The following is a 17,897-nucleotide window of genomic DNA, read 5'->3' on the forward strand; positions in this document are numbered from 1 at the left end:
CCAGCCCCACATTGTTTTGATCTGCTAACACCAGCAGCTTCGGTCCTATAAATAGCAACGTGCTGATGGAAAAGAATCAATCGGGACAATAACAAAGCATCCACACAGATCCCTCTGTCACCTTCAAACGGGGACTGCATCAAATATCACCACATGTTTGACCAGCAATACTGTGGGGATGACCACTGGTGCTTTGACTAAATATTTACACAAGTAATGTGGATATTATGATTAAGTGGTTAAAGGCAGCCAATAGAACAACTAGAAGAGTCTGGTAAGGTTAGAAAAATGACATCACATCACTTTCATGTAATGATGAAACCTTTAAAACCAGGAAATGACAAACACTTCAAAGTCAAATCATGACATTACAATATGTCATGGCAATAATATGGACATGATAGAAATGACAAATAAATGAACCTTGAACCTCATCTCATCTCATATCCTGATATCAAAGTAATATCAATATACTGCTCAGCTCTACCTTGAAAAACACAAGCTGGGTGTTAAAACACTTAAATAACAGAGACTTCAAAGCTCTCAGACATTAAATGAGTTAATATTAGAGAATGAATCTTCCTCTATCCTGTTGTTCTCTCACATTTAATCCCTCTCTGAAGCCACCTCCTCCCCTCTCTGCACTGATGGCAGTATTTCCTTTCACATCGCCTGTCTACATGCTGGCGTCACCCTATTGTTGCTATAGTAGCACTGAGTGGCCAATTGGGGGGAGCGTCCCTCCTCGACAGTTGCTCTTCCCTATTCATCCAGAAAACACACACACACACACACACACACACACACACACACACACCTCTAAACATGGCGAGAGGGATGGGCTCACTACTCGTAAATCTTCTGAAAATGTCAAGTCAGAGGAAGCAACACAAAAGCGCTGTTGTGTAGCTGAACTGAGGGTAAAGTGTAAAACGGTGTGTGTGTGTGTGTGTGTGTGTGTGTGTGTGTGTGTGTGTGTGTGTGTGTGTGTGTGTGTGTGTGTGTGTGTGTGTGTGTGTGTGTGTGTGTGTGTGTGTGTGTGTGTGTGTGTGTGTGTGTGTGTGTGTGTGTGTGTGTGTGTGTGTGTGTGTGTGTGTGTGTGTGTGTGTGTGTGTGTGTGTGTGTGTGTGTGTGTGTGTGTGTGTGTGTGATGCTCAAAAGGAGTCCATGAATCATCAGACGATTCGACTGCCAGTTATGAAACAATCTAACAGCCGCAATAACCTGAATAAAAAAAGTTTGGCACCAAAAAGCCAACCCACTTCCACCCTCCGTCCATTTGACCCAGTCCCAGTGTAATAACTCCAAATGAATCTGAATTGGATGTTCATTAATATTCATGATGGACCCTTGCTTACAGCATGGTTTCCAACAGCAACAATGTGAAGACACTGTGTCCTTTCCTCCCTCCCTTGAGGTTAAAGGCAGGCCCCCGAATGGTACCACTTCCCCTGCTTCCTGGGCTCCAAGCCACCCCGGCTCTCTCTCTTCTCTCTCACACACACACACACACACACACACCACACACCACACACATACCACACACACACACACACACACACACACACACACACACACACACGAAAGCACAAACTGCTAAAAATTCTGGACGCACTGAACAATCCTTTCTCTCTGAATAGAAACGTACTCTCTCTTTGGTGTTTGCTGGCACTGACTGTTTGCATTTTGTTTCCACAAACTCTTTGAGATGAACGGGGGATGATGTCACCAGTCTGATCCGTGGGAAGCTTCGGCAGCGTTACACTTTGTAACTGCTGGTGTGACGAGAAGTCTTAATCTTAAATGAATCAAGACTTCAAAGAAGGACCTGCAAGCATCGTACCTTGAGGCTGGTGTTGGACCGTGGGTGGCTGAGGTTGTTGAATCTCCAGGGTTCAGATGGGGTGTCCACGGGTTCCCTCTGGGGGTCGGGGGTCATACCGTCAGGCCCAGGGAGTTGGAATAGGCCCATGGAGATGGGACGCTCCTTCCTGAAGACAGAAAGAAACAGAGGGAGGGATGATTCAAAAGTAAAAAGAATAATTTTAAAGGAAAGTAACATGAAAGAGTCAGAGATTGGCCCGCTGGCCAAGTCACTCTGATGTAAGCAGAATATAAAAAAAACAAGACTGAGGGCTCGCTGAGGTTTCAGCACAGCAGTGCTTTGAGCTAAATGCTAATGTTAGCATGCTAATATGCTCACAATAAAAAAAAATAGAGGGTATAATATTCACCATGTTCACCACCTTAGTTTAGCAGGTTAGAATTCATTAGATTAGATAATCAGCACCAAACACAAAGTTATTAAGAAAGTAAGTAAGCAACATGTTCTTTATATAGCACCTTACAAAACCTGGCTTACAAAGTGCTTTACAAAAAATGAATGGTTAAAAGAACAAAGATATTAGAACAGGACACAACAGAACAATAAAAACCAAAGACAGATCTTTGGCTGTGACTTAAAACCCTCCAGAGAGGTTGGCGAGTTGACTCCCAGGAGGAACCGCAGCCCCCTCATGTTTTCAGTCTCCCACAAGTCCAACAGAGCTCATTCAGCGGACCTGAGGACCCTAGTTGGGCAAATGGGATTAATAGTTCACTAATATCCTCTTGGTCAGGACAATTCAAAGCCTCGTAGACGAGGAGTTTTGGACGAAATACAACCACTTAACAGAAATAAAGAGTTCAGTTCGGTGCAACACCAGATATGCCAACTCATTTCTGGAGCCTTTCAATCCTAATAGTTTTATAAATGGTGTCACAGGACGTAGCTCCATCTAGACGAAGGTCTGGCTGCATGGGCACATCATGGGCGACCCCCAGCAGAGCTGTCTTGGTGCTGTCTTGCTGCTGTGTTTCTGAAAGAAGCCCGATTGGTATTTGTCAAATGTGTCTTTTTTTTTTCCAAGCAGTTCCAAAAGTTGCCAGCAGACCATCAAAATTTACAAAAAAAAAAAAAAAAAAAAAGTTAGCATATAAATAGATCTAGGAACGTATGCAACGGTCTAGGTTTCTTTACAAGGGGTTGAACTGTGGCCACATCAGGGTTCATTTGCTGGGCACCTTGAATATTTATCCCAAATTTAGTCTCAAACCATCCAATAGTTGCAAAGATATTTTAGTCTGGTCACATTTCCAGCCCGAAACTCAGGCTGCTGGCATTTTGTTCAGTAGCAAAGGAGGCCTTAAAACGAGAGAAGCAGTCGCACCCACATCACGGTGCAAGAACGCGTGATTTATCGTGAGCAATAAGGAGTGCAGTATATCGGATTCTATGTTCTCATTACTTTCACTGCTCTCGCCCTCCTCTTCCATGTTGTGATGAAGTTCCTACAGAGAACGTGACAGAAGGTAAAAGAGTTAATAATGTGGAGCGATGAGTTTAGCAGCTTCTGTAGTTCACGAAGCACGAGGTCACTCACATAATTAATCCTATATTAAATGTGCTTTTGCGAAACTAAATGGATATTAACAGTCCGTTCTCCAGAGCAGTGGAAGCAGATGAGCCAAATATAATCCGTCAAACAAAACAAACTGTGTGACGAGACTGAGAGGAGACTTCACAGAGAGGTTCGGTAGTAAAGACTCCGGTTGCACTAGCGTGGGAGGAGATTTATAGCCTCATAAACTCCTTCACAAAAACCCATTTGTATCCGTCTCCATGATGGAGATGCATTTTGTGTTATTAGAAGCAGGTCAGCTGAAGGACTTCACACAGAGGCCGGAACACGTCAGCAAAAACAAGCGATTATTATCTTTAGCTTCAGAGCCGAAACTCGGCTCGCTCATTGTGGCGTGATCGTGTTCACATACAAACTTTAACAAGAACTGGAACTACCGAATGAGCGATAACATCAACAATATCCAGTAACACGGGTACAAATTGGTGGCTGAGTGGTCGGTTCAAGAAGATGCTTGGTTTGAACACCTTGGTCGCTCCAGGTTGTATCTGCGTGGAGTTTGTATGTTCTTCCTGTGTTTGCGTGGGTTTCCTCGTATGTTAATAACATACCTATGGAGTTAATACTCTCTTCAGGAGCACTGGACAAAAACAACCGGAGCTGAAGTGTAGTTCCTCGTGTGTCTGTGTGCGTAGGATGGGTCAAAATGCAAAATTCAGAGGATCAGTTTTCCCACAGGGATCAATAGAGTATAAACACACACACACACACACACACACACTGCACCCTCCACTGCATCAGAGCAAATGCACACCAGCAGCTTTTCTCAATCCAGCGACCAGGTATGAAAACAAACTCCTGTACAGTGAGCAGAACAATGGCTGCCATTAGAGCAGCTGGCGAGCAGGGATGAAAAGCAGCCGGCCCAAAAAAAACAATGGACACACCACCATATTGAGAGGAGGAGGTCACATGCGGGCCACTGATGGTGACCACCACTGCCTTTTGTCTTTTGAACTGAGCAGTGAGGAAAGGAGAAAAAAAAAAATCGCATGCCGAGTTTACAGGCACCAGTTTTACTTTAAAAAGATCTTTACCAAACTATAAGAAAACTCCTAAACAACCATAAACGGTGGCGAGATTGAAATATCGAAGAGGATGTAGTCAAGATTTGATTCATGCTACTTGTACCTCTCTCTCTCTCTCTCGACCTACTTTTAGTGTGCAGTCTCATAGTGTCCGACTATAACACACCCACATGGCAGCAACACTGCGACTGCATGGCCACAAACTGGTTAAAGCTACAAAGATTACAGCAGGGAAGATCAATTCAGATACACACCTACGCACTAACATTACACACACACACACACACACACACACACACACACACACACACACACACACACACACACACACACACACACACACACACACACACACACGGGTTGTACCTGCTGGGTCTGGGTAGGGAGGGTAAGGAAGGCAGGGCAGGTAAGCCTCCGGTAGAGACAGAGTAGTGAACCAGCAGCAGCACAGACAGAGACACCAGCACAGCAGAGTTGATGACCACCGCTCCCCCGACAAAGCCAAAAACAAACAGCAGCATACACCCGGGGCTCATGGCCCCCCCAGATCCTGGCCCAGTGCCTCACTGGGGACCAGGAGGTTGGGGGGCACAGGCGATGACAGCAGGGTGGTGGGGGGCACCGGGGCACCAAATTCACTACTGGAGGTACATGAACAGCAGAGGTGCAGATGTCGGAGATGATGTTGCCTCCTTCGGAGCAGGTCTCAGGCAGAACAACGTGTCAGCAGCAGTAATCCTGCCGGCTTCAGCAGCAGTGACCGATGACAGCAGAGCGGTCGATCGTCCACAGAGCAGCAGCAGCTCTCCTCCACGGAGCTCCTCCGCCAGGTGATCGCTTCTCCTTCCTCCTTCTCTCTTCCTATCCTCTGCCGAGATGCGACACGGCTGCCGCTGTGCAGTCTAGAACTCTCCGACGCTCTCCCCCTCTCGCTGTGATCGCACCCAGCACCCCTCCCTCGCTGCCTCTCTCTCCATCTCCCTCTCTCTTTTGGATGCTGAGGCAGCTCGTTCCATATGCCTCTTCTCGGGCTGCAGCTTATTGGCTGCAGCATGGGGAGACTGAGCAGAGCAAAGTGTGTGTGTGTGTGTGTGTGTGTGTGTGTGTGTGTGTGTGTGTGTGTGTGTGTGTGTGTGTGTGTGTGTGTGTGTGTGTGTGTGTGTGTGTGTGTGTGTGTGTGTGTGTGAACTGAAGGCATGGTGGGGGGTCCAGGGAATAAAGGGGGTTAAGCAGGTGCAGAGAACTCGTCCAGTGTTCATTGAAATGTGAATGTATTAGTACATGTTGAAACTTTCTACAAATCACAGGCATGTGACGTGAAAAAGGAAAAACGGCTTCCTGTCGCAAATCGCAGCCAAGTTACACAAGAAGCTGAATGCGTGTGATCACGGTAGGCCGTTTGAGCCCGAAACTCTCGGACCATCTAAGAGCTGTTGGATGTTTAAAACATAAGCATAAGAAATTGTATTTTCTTGATTCCTGTTGTTCTGGTTTTGTACCCTCACGGTTGAAATGCACTTACTGTAAGTCGCTTTGGATAAAAGCGTCAGCTAAATGAAGTGTAATGTAATGTGATGTTCCCTTTCTTTGGCAACAAGACTCTACCGCCAAGCCAGCAGCTCTGTGTCGGCTGTACTTGAACTAAATGCTAACATTAGTCAGCTAACACACTGATGTTTCTCAGGTTTAAAGACCTGTTCGTTATTTGAAACTAACAGGAATGCCATTTGTTTTGCAGGAATTTGGCCACATTTTTAAGTACTGTTCAAGTACAACTTTGACCTGACAGTCAAACCATAAACTTAAGAGGGCGAGAGGCCTCTTATTTACAAGAGCAGAACTCAACTATCAGAGCAGAGTTAATGTGAGAGCTCGTATGACCTCCAGCACTCGACAAGCAGACACGGATGTGGTGCTACTTAGTTTTATCCACGCAGGTGTCATTCTTTGCCTTTCTTTATGTCTTGTGTCTATAGCTGGCAGCTGTTGGTTGTTGAGTGGCAGTTAATATCTGAAATAATATAATTCAACCATGAGCATGTTTTATCGCACTCCTGACAAACTTTAGTTTTTGCTCGTAGTTAAAGTGAAGAATCGAAGATTTCTTGTACGCGCACGGAAGCTTTATCTCTTTTCAATTTTGTTAAACCTTTCGGAAAAATATGACGCCCCTTTAGATCTGCTTAAAGCTGTCCCTCCTCACAAACTGTCTGTGTGGCATGGGTCCCGAGTGAAGACACAGGAAGTTGCGGCATTCAGACGACCATAACTTTATCATCTGCGTTCACAGGGCTGATCCTGCTGATGCAAAGCTGACGAAAACATGAAATATGCATGTGGAAGACTAAGTGAGATAAATGGGCCAAACAGAGCCTTGTGACCATCCCACTGTATTTAGCACTAAGCGGTAACCAACAGTGACGTCACCCGTCGGTTTGTGAACGGCCGTTATGAAGCCTCGAGTTCGGATTTCGGCCGTCGCCATGTTGCTAGTTCAGAGCTGTTTCGGAGCCAGGAGTGACCGTATTTGGACGAGCTGGGGGGGAGCGAGCGCTGGATCTGACTCCATCTGATTGGAAACCTGGCGATACTACGTCCCGCCCACCGATAGCCGTAACCTGACTGCACCACAGGCCCGTCAATCAAACAGACACGCCCCCAAAAAACTTTTTTTTTTTTTTTTTTTTAAAGCTTATTTTATAATTAATGACTGATTATTTTCAGATGGACAGAAAACTAATGAGAAGGAGTGACTTTAGTTAGTAAAACCAAAATAACTCGTGGAGAAATTTTCTTGACTTCACATTTTATTACAGAAGTTGAACAGGAGTCTATGGAGCCAGAGGCTTTTTGGAGCCGACCTCTAGTGGCACTCGGTGGTATTGCAGTTTAAGGCACTTCCGCATCGGCCTCATTTTTTCAGACCCGGATGCTACGTCCACTTCTATATACAGTCTGTGTTTGGTAACAGTAAGCACTGCACCTCAGCAGAAACAAAGCATCTCCACTATGGAGTGTGGTTAGTTTCATCCTGTGAGGGCGGACCGTAATACGGATCCACCAAAACACAGAGCAACAATGACTCAACAGGGTGATGACATAATGTTGTAACATACAACCGACATAAACCTCGTGATAATGAAATATGATGTGAACCCGGGAGGTCCTGTGACCTCCTGTCTCCCTGCAGCATGATGCTCAGTCGTAATCTGCTCTGCAGATGAGCAAAGGGGCGCAAATCTCCTCTTTCCATCGAAGCAGATTAGTTTGACAGCAGCCAAACTACGGTGCCGATTTACACAACATCGCCAGCATCCTCGATCTGTCCCGCTGCGCTGCAGCGTCAGTCCGTCCCACTGCTTCTCTTGACAGCATGTCTCCTCTGATTAGCATTTCATGTCAAAATAGTCTCATAATGTTCATCTACAAACACCCGAGATCTGCATGTTGTACAGGGCTACTTTTTTTTTTTTTTTGCATATTACTGAAGTTCCTCTCCTTTTCTTTCATTCCTTGTTTCTCTGCTGAAACAGGGTCTCTGACCTACTTCTGCATGTCGCCTGTGGAGAGGATGTACTGTATGCGTAGGAGTAGAGCTGCTCCACTACAGGGGAGGGGGGTAGGTGTGTGTGTGTGTGTGTGGGGGGGGGGGGTAGACCTGGAGAATCACATGAAACACTGCAAGTGTCCATCTTCTCCAGTCTTGAAATTTATAGAGCAAGAAATTGTCCCAATGAAAGGGTGATGGTGATGACATCACTGACAGGTGTCTACAATACAGGACAAAATATGGAAACCAATTCTTTAAGAAAATAAAAGTGTCAAAAGAAAAACACACAAACAAGAGTCTCCAACCTTTTTTCCTCCGAGAGCTACTTTGACAAAATCATAATCAGGTGTCCGAGAGCTACTCATGTTTAGTAACATTTATTCACATAGCTGAGCTCCACCCAAACCAGCTGAATAAGCTTCTTTGAAGGGAACAATCACAAAATGATTCTCAACACACACATTTTCTATCACAACAGCTTAAATTGAACAGCATGTGCACACTTTTAATTTGAAAAGTCACAGAATTCAGCTGAACAGCAGAGTAACTTTGATCCATTACTCAGTGACAGACACTCGCTTTATAGCTCTAGTCCCACTGTAGCGGTCCAGCCAAACAAATCTATGTATGCTATCTACCTCATTTGAGCACCCTTTTCTTTATGGCTGGTTGTGAGAGTCTCTGCTGCTTTTATGTCCTCTGATCTCTGTGTGTTTCATGAAGGACGGAGCTCAACCCTGCCTGTCCTCCCTTCGTTACACTGACACATCGCGGAGCAGTGACAGGTGACGGAGAGCGAGAGGAGATTGTCCACTCGTTGATGGATCCATGGTAGCGTTGTTCTCTGGTACAGGTTCAAAAAAAAAAAAAAAAAAAAAGACCACTATTATACGCGGGTTGCCGTCACTGTACCGGGACGGCCCGTCCAAACATGTCTATGCGGGGGAAACACTGCATTTTGTTTGATCCCTCAGCGAACTACTCAGAAAAGGGTAACAAACTATCGGTAGCTCGCAAGCAACAGGTCGGAGAACCCTGTTATATATTTAATAGTCCGAATTTTCTCTGCTGGGATTGTAAAGTTCCAAGGTCCAAGATTACTGATGGGATTTAGCAAGAGAGATCATATTTCTCCAGTTTTATCTTCTCTTCACTGGATTCCTGTGAAATCAAGAATATAATTTAAAATTCTCTTGATGACTTACAAAGCTCTACATGACCAGGCTCCATCATATCTTAAAGAGATCTTACAGAACCATATAATCCCAGCAGAGCACTTCTCTCTCAGTACGCTGGTCTACTTGTGGTTCCTAGAGTTTACAGAAGTAGAGCGGGAGGCGGAGCTTCAGTTTTCAGGCTCCTCCCCTGTGGAACCAGCTCCCAGTTTGTGTTTGAGGGTCAGAAACCCTCTCTAGCTTTAAGATTAGACTCAAAACGTTCCTTCTTGATAAAGCCTATAGTTAGGGCTGGCTCAGGTAGACCTGAACCAACCCTTAGTTATGCTGTTATAGGCCGAGGCTGCTGGGGGACCTTGTTACACGCTGAGCTTCTTTTCTTTCCTCCTACTCTTTAACTGACTCATACCTCACCATCTTCTTCTCTCCCAGTTTCTTCTTATTGTCTGTTGTCTCCATTCAGTTCCCTCGCTCATGTGGTTTCTGTACTTTCTTTTGCAGATGTCCCGTCATGGAGCTGCATGTCTCTGTCCTGCGTTTGTCTTCTCCACCAGCAGTTCTTCTCTTCTATCTCTATGCTGTCCTTTTCTCTCTCTGCTCTCCTCTCACCCCAACCGGTCGAGGCAGATGGCCGCCCACCTCTGAGCCTGGTTCTGTTGGAGGTTTCTTCCTGTTAAAGGGAGTTTTTCTTCCCTCTGTTGGAGGTTTTTCTCCCTTAAAGAGGAGTTGTTTTCCTTCCTAGCTTATGTGGGAATTGTTGAATTGTAAAGTCTTGCTGTAAGGACTTTAATGTGTTAAGTGCCATGAAATAACCTGTGTTGTGATTTGGCGCTATATAAATAAAGTTGAATTGAATTAAAGTTTATTCTAAAGAAAATGTATACATCGGTTATTTCAGAAACGGCCTTGGCTCAAAGTCTGTGAGAATCTTCTACGTTGCTGTGAAGGTCGACGACCTGAAGAAACAGGCTCCACTGATTGGCAATCAGAAACTGGTGAGTAAGAGGCTGATCTTCTGTAGACATCAACCATACTCGGTTATAACCGTTTCTATAGGACTAATAATATCATAAGAATCCGGTGAACTACGTTGAACTGAGAATGAACCAGAACAATATGTGTGGATGTCTGACCGTGCTCTGGCTGAAGTGCCCGTATCCGAGGGCTCCGCCGCCATCAATGCATGTTGGTGTTTGGTCCGCTCCAGGTGCTCCATGTAGCTGTGGATCATCTGGAAGTTACGCAACACAGACAATCAGAGAATTAGCACTGTTTTACTCACTGATGAAGGGCTGCTAATTAGAGCCAGAAATGGTGGAGGTTACTCCCATCAACTTGAATAGTCATCGGTGTGTCCACACACAGCTGTGACAGTCAGGTTCACAGAAAATGATGTAAATGCAGCAGCAGTGTGTAGCGGACAGCTTTCATCTTGTCTATTCAGCGGGATTCAGATCAGCAGTTGGCTGCTGAAGCCCGAGAGGTTTGTTTGGACACCGAGGCATCTGTTAGTGATCCATGATGGATAACAGACTCAGCATGAACTAATTCATGTCCAGATCCTTCGTGTTTTAATCATCTTCACTCGGCCTCTCGTCTGCTTCATCCAATTCAGCTTTGTTTTTTCTATCACTTAGGAGGTCAGCTACACATCTTATTGTCCATTTACTCAAGCTTTTATTATCGTTACGCTTTCTTCATGGTCTACACTGAAAACAGAATATTTCTCAACTTCTGGATTAAGTCAGGTGGTAACCAATGATTGATTAATTCATAAATTCAACATTTTGTTTCATTCATTCCTTGTGTATTTTGTATATTTGCAAAGCTTATCAAGAGATGTATGTGTTCACAGGCTCAGTAGGTTTCTCCCAGGTTGACACTTCATTCATATACGCATACATGTATGGATGTCCTGAGAATCTATATTAAGGCCAATCAGAACATATTTTAAAGGATAAATACTGGCTCAATAAAAAAATCTGATCCCGTCTTTCCTGCACTCTGTTGTGATTTGTCCATTTCAGCCAGCAGGCAGTGCACAGTGTTGCTCTCCTTTACCACAGCCATGCTATAATATGAGCATATTCATTCATATCATATTACTAACTTAAGCACATGGTTACACCAGGTATGTTAATGTGTCCCATACACTTGTATCTGACGGAAGACTGATACTGATACGAACAGAAGACTAATATTAAAAAAACTCTGATCAGGATCAGCACCAAAAAACCTGATCTGGACATCCCTACATGTGGCGTTGAATCTGAATCATGTCTGTCATGTAAAGAAGTCTGAAGGAAATATCATTACTGGTTATTGGGTTGTGAAAAAAAGGTCATTGTACATAAGTACAACAAGGACATATGGAAACATGTCATTACATACTTTAAACAGGTGGCAGGCCAGCCTACCTCAGTGTGTCTCTGGTGAAGGGCATTGTACTCCTTCTTGAGCTCTGCTTCTCTCTCCTCCAACCTGCTAACTGGAAGACAAAAAGAAAAAGAGACATGACATTAGACGAAGATTTACAACAAGTTTGTCTGAAAATACCATTATGTAGTTGTTCTGAATAAAAAAATTAAAAAAAATATTATTTCATGAACTGAACATGGATCAGACAATTTGTTGTGAAGTCAGTGGGAAATCCAGGACTTTTATATTGAGTATATTCAGTCTGGAGAATGAGGAGCTACTTGCTGCAATAACATCTCAGAGCCAGAAGAGGGCCACCAAGCATCAAGAAAACCTCCTGAACTCCACCTGAATGGAGAGATAGTGTTTCAAAACTGGAGTGACTGAGTCATGGAAGAAACTAGTGTTTTTTATTTTTAGTAAAAAACCGTAATTCAAAATGACGAAAAGATGATGTGATGAACATTGCAGCTCTGGGTTTTTTTTTTACGACCTTCTGAAACTGATTTCTTTCATAAAACCTCATGTAGCCACAAGAGAAAGAATAGAAACAACCCTCTTTTACATTACAGTTCAAAAACTAAAGTGAGAAAAACGACACCATTTAATACCAAAAGGAGTGAAAAGATACCCGAGTTTTAAAAGATCAAAGTGTCATCGTTCTCAGTTAAAGAGCACAACTTACTGACTCCAGTGTTTGTGGCTCTCAGCTGCTTATTTATAGGCAAAACAGTCAGACAGTTGTTGAGCGTGCTATTGTGATGCCAGCCTCTAAACACCCTCTAAACGACGGACACTCAGAGAGCTGATGATGCTCATCCACAGCAGCCTCCATCCTCCATCATTCATGCTTTGCGGCGCAGGTTTAAAGTCCCGAACAGCAGATGTTCCTCAACGCTCCAGTTAAGAAGAATGAAGAGCGGCAGCTCTGACAGCAGCTGTATATTATGATGGAAACTGTGGTTTTGAGAAGGAAGCGGAGGTGAAATAGTGGAGCAGAAATAACTCGGGTCTGATACGGAGGTGTGAAGAGAAAAGTGAAGTGATCCCAAAAGAAAAGCCCCGCATGCAAAGTCTGAACATCTCCTTCTGAAAGAATGAATATCATCGCCGGGTATCTGAAACGATACTTAAAGTACAGAGTGAAGTAGCGGTTCTGGGAGCCGTGTTGATATCTGGCCGACATTAAATCAATCACAGTTTAGTGGTGAATCAGTGAGACGATAACGAAGTGAGTTTCTGTCCATCCAGGGTTGCAAAGGCTCAACAACGTCCCTACTTTTTAAAAGAGACTCAGAAGTGTTAATGTGGACGGATGTGTGCTGAGCTTGTTTTACAAGCGTTCAAGTGTTGGGGAGGGGCAACTCGTTGCCAGGACAACCTGGAAACCAATGTGCAACATTACTTGCATGGCAGACCAATACACTGGCTTTAGCTGGGAGGATCGTAGCGGCTCCACTGCACCCTCCAAGGTCTTAATACACACTCCTGTCTTCAGGGCGAATGTCCAACATGATCAGGAGGACAAAAGGAGACGTCACATCCTTTGTCCCACACAGCATTTAACGTCACACTATTTCAATTTAGCGATTACCCATAAAATACTTTTATTATGTTGTTTTATGACGTTGTTTGTCTTATTATGTTACGTTGTCTTGCCGAAAGGTTTCTTTAATTCATTCATTAAGCTTGTACAATACAATCCAGCAACACGGATTGCAAACAAACAAATAAATAAAACATGACACGTACTGAATTACATCGACAATAAAGGCCAAATAACATTAAGAATCAAGAGAGACAGCGGTGAAATAAGAGCTCAGCAATGTGGCTGCAGTCATCAAAGTATGCTGATGTTTTATGAACTTGGACTCTACGTGTTTTCCAGTGACACACACACACACACACACACACACACACACACACACACACACACACACACACACACACACACACACACACACACACACACACAGCCGTGATCCGAGTCACACTGCTGCCAGTTCAGTCCATAAGCAATCACAAACAAAAGAAGGCTTGTAAAAAAAGAAAATCACACAAACAGAAAAAGAGGAGGAAGCGTCACGGTGAAAGAAACAAAAAGACAATTTTTACTGGGAATTCTTCGGTTCCCGCCCCGAGCAAGAAAGAGGCGTATGTGACGATACCGTGGTGGAACAAACGAGCAGTCACACGCGCCGTCAACGGTGCAGTCATGCACACATCATGAGGGTTTTCTTCCCGAGAAGCCCTGGAACGACTCGCCACGCTCCGAGCGCTCTCCTTTACATGGAAACAGAGCTTTCCTACTTCACTAACAGCTGCAACGGGCGCTCATACTTCCCATGTATATTTAAAGCGTGTAGCAGTTCTTATTATCTCAAAACACACGTTAATGTTTCTTTAAAAAACTAAAAACTTAAGAGGCAGATCAGGTCTGACCAGTCAAACTCTCCTGACTTTACCATGTTTATCCTATTAGAGCTCATTTACTTGGCAGGCAAACACGTACAGTAGCTTCCTAATGGCCTTTATTCTTTATTCAGCGGGGACACGGGAGTCCATCTGTCCTCCGGCACATCAGGCTAACAGTCACAAGACCTGCAGACTGTCAAAGCTGCTCTCAGGGTATCTGGCCTTCGCACAAGTGTGTGTGTGTGTGTGTGTGTGTGTGTGTGTGTGTGTGTGTGTGTGTGTGTGTGTGTGTGTGTGTGTGTGTGTGTGTGTGTGTGTGTGTGTGTGTGTGTGTGTGTGTGTGTGTGTGTGTGTGTGTACACATGTTAGGACTCTAAAGCCGGCGATGTACTTGCTTTAAACTACACGTAGCCATGACGACCGCCTGATGTACCCCATGACTGTCCTCAGAAATTAACGCAATGCGTGCGCAAGATGCGTGATACAAATGAGCGGTAAGGGTGTGTCCTCCCCCCCCCACACACACACACACACACACACCCCGCCCCCCAGGTGTCAACATGTTTATTGTTCACAACAGGCGGATCGGGATGTTCTCATGGTATCATTGTTTCACTGGTGCGCCCTCTGGTGGAGTCCTCCAGTAACACATGTAGTACAGAGTCAAGTCTCTGAACAAATACGTTCACGACGCAGACAGTTGTCAACGAGAACGCGTCGACAGCAGGTATATCTCCGGCTTTTCTGGTGTAGAGCAGGAATATGAACAGAGTCGTGTTGTTTTAAATCTCACACTGATGTTCTGCACTGACAGGAAATGACCTCATCATGTGAACACATCACCCGCCACAATATCTGCAGCTTTAATTATTTTACACAGAAATTAATGTGTTTTTGTTCCCTCCGTTTAACAAACTCAATAAACGCACTGATTCTTCTGTCCATCAGTGAAAAATAAACACTTTCATGTTCAGGAACAGCTGCAGCTTCCTCAGACGCCTTAATGTAAAAATTATTTACGCCGGTGGTCCCGCCCCCTTCCTCCACGGAGCCAAGATGGCGCCAGTGTCCAGAGTTTCACACTTCTTATTTGGTCAGGTTTTAAGTGCATCATCCGGGTACTTGTAGTTCACTACATGTTTCTGTACTTGACGGCGTGAAATGCACTCGTACAATAAAAAGTGTTCGCAATTACGCCATTTAGAACAAAGCATTAAGACTTTCCAACAATAGAGCCGTCACAGTAAAACCAGTGCAGGTGAAAGAGTGGAGACTTACTCTGGTCTGCATAGTTTTTAGTTTTCAGCTCTAGTTGTCGCGTGTGCGACTCCAACGTCACCAGTCGGACCTGGAGATCCTTCTTCTCGCCGTCCTGGGAGTCTTCCAAGGCAATGTACCTCTGCAGAGGAAGACAGCGGAAACACACATTTACTATCTGACACGGTGAACTGCCTCCGACGGGCTGATGATTTGTTTATGACAGAACCGGGTGGTGGTGGTGGGGGAGGGGGGAGGGGGCGGGGGGGGGGGGGCAGAAAGGTCACGCGTGCGTGCGAGCGGTCGGTTTGTCTCAGCTCAACTCTCACAACCGTCCCCGTGTAGAACAGGAGTGTGTAATGAAACAGAGGCGGTAGTGAAACGGGAGATGATGAAGGACTAAATCTTTCATTGCCAGCGGAGAGCAGAGCGAACAGTAGCCGTCATTATGAAAGCGGTCCGACATCTCTGCACAACAGGTGCACCGCGACAACTTCCTCAAGGAAAAGGAGCACTAGACTAGCCTTTGTGTTCGTCTGTGCGCACACACACACACACACACACACACGTTTGTTTTCCATCAGCGTGAGGACACTCGTTGACGTGTTGCGTCCCCTCGTCCTCTACCATCACAACAACGTGTCCACACAAACACACTCGGTTCCCGGAGGACGTGAGCAACAGTTGATGTCAGCGTCAAGGTTTTTTTTTTTTTTATTCTTCACAGATGAGTGCTTCTCTCAGGGGATCCTGGTCTAAGACCCGGACCGACTCAGCACTAATGTACACAAAGAGATTATTCTGATTAGAAATATGCTCCTTTGCGGCTCCCGGCAGTGTAACAGGAACAGAAGGAACACTTGTGGCGTCGAGCGGCTCCTCCGACCCGCCGACCGCCACCTGATCCGATCCCTTCACTGCCGGTTCAACCGCCGCTCTCCGACGGCAGTGCACGCTTTGTTGGTCAACAGATGAGGTGAAGTGAAACGTTAATTAGTTCTGGTGGGACAAAATTTCTCTGAAGCAGCAAAAAAAAAAAAAACAGATAAGGTGAAAAAAAACAACACTATTTTATCAGGAATGCACTCAAAGTACAGCCTGAAAAATGAAGAGATGTTTGAAATTAGAGTGAGTTGCAGAACAACATACTGAGACGAAGAAGACGCGTTATAAAAACATGAAACGGGAAACTATACAGCAGATAACAGCTTCTATTAATATCACGGAGGCGACATGTTTATCAGCTAGCCTGCGTAGTAACTGTAGTACAGTTAACATGTGTACAGTTTTGACCTCCACATGTAAAATAGAGGTCAAATTATGACTTTTTGGTTTTGTAATGAATCTGACAGTTGTTTACTCGTTTAATTGATTTATTATTAGGCCCTTCAAATGTCAGAAAATAGTGACTGAAACACTTACAAAGCAGCGCTTCAACATAAATGCTAACGCTAACATGCTGTTGTTCTGGAGGTACATTTGTTAAACAGCTTCAGTTTAGAAACTTTGACCAAATTATGACACGAGAGGAAAAGTCGGAGGCGCAAATAAGCGATTCCAACTTGACTTCATCCCGAGAGGGACGTTCATCAGTTTACTGAAATCTATCAGCAATCCGTCGATGAGGTGACGAGATATTTCAAACCACCAGTGTGAAGCTAATGGTGTCAGTACACAGCCAGAGGATCCCCAGACTCATCTGGCTTCATCCTCTGGGGACCATGAATGATTAATTGGTGAGATATTTCAGTCTTCACCAGAGGGGATGGAAACGGTCTATTAATAGACCGTATCATCCCGAGTCACACCGACAACATGGATTAAAACCTCCAGTTATTCTTTTCAATCCGTTGTGTTCTACGAGGCCGCGCTGCAGTCTGTTACAACACCGATCCTCCTGCAGACTCCCGTCCTGCAGACTCCCGTCCTGCAGACTCCCGTCCTGCAGACTCCCGTCCTGCAGACTCTCGTCCTGCAAGCTGCTGGAAACTCCTGCATATAAACGGTGTTGTTCTGCAGAAAACCAACAACCCTGGCTGAACAAAGACTCCAAATATCCTTTCCATCCATAAAGCTCTCTGCTCTCTGCGTGTTAATATTTCCTGATTCGATTCATCTTCTGCGACAGGAAAATCCATTTGTCAGCAGAATGATCCATAATGAAACTTGTCATTAATCGCATTCCTACTGAAATATACGGGGAAGTAAAACGCTGAGTAAGTTTAACAGCAGCAGAACTTCATGACATGAAAGGATGGAAAATCACACGTCTAAAGTCCAAGTGACCGTTCAAATGAATAAAAGGTGCTCCACTGTGAACCAGAAGACATTTACATGACCGCTCAAACTGTTTTGACGGTTCTTGCCTGGAGGAAGACGAGTTATTGTTGCCCTCTTGTTTGCTTGGATTGTTTTCTGTTTCTCAGCAGATCAGCTGAGTCAGGTGTCTGAATCATGCAACCTTGTGATGCTCTCTGTGGATCGGAGGCCCGCGGCCACGTTATCCACCGAGAGATGAGGGTCACCTGAGCAGCTTCTTCTTTATACACAAATCTGTTTCTTCAAGACACCTTTGTGAACTTGTTTTCAATTT

At 44.8% G+C, this 17,897-nt stretch overlaps 1 protein-coding gene across 8 annotated transcripts in view; it reads right to left on the reverse strand.

The window, feature by feature from the left end:
* The window catches only part of spag9b (sperm associated antigen 9b), a 47,275-nt gene that overhangs the window by 19,656 nt on the left and 9,722 nt on the right, over positions 1 to 17,897 (reverse strand). For 5 of the 8 annotated variants that reach the window (XM_069707454.1, XM_069707453.1, XM_069707456.1 and 2 more), the window contains exons 2-5: positions 15,326 to 15,446; positions 11,632 to 11,702; positions 10,348 to 10,445; positions 1,844 to 1,991 (exon numbers count right to left, since the gene is read on the reverse strand). In XM_069707454.1, the coding sequence (XP_069563555.1) occupies positions 1,844 to 1,991; positions 10,348 to 10,445; positions 11,632 to 11,702; positions 15,326 to 15,446 (438 nt within the window). Of the gene's footprint in view, positions 1 to 1,843; positions 1,992 to 4,855; positions 5,484 to 10,347; positions 10,446 to 11,631; positions 11,703 to 15,325; positions 15,447 to 17,897 lie in introns of those variants that run through there. The other 3 variants (XM_069707457.1, XM_069707458.1, XM_069707460.1) reach the window with 3 other exon arrangements.

The sequence above is a fragment of the Brachyistius frenatus genome, unplaced genomic scaffold, assembly GCF_029030835.1.
Source record: "Brachyistius frenatus isolate BFR_SWC_R1_liver_20210118 unplaced genomic scaffold, ASM2903083v1 Contig_69, whole genome shotgun sequence".
Lineage (NCBI taxonomy): Eukaryota > Metazoa > Chordata > Actinopteri > Embiotocidae > Brachyistius > Brachyistius frenatus.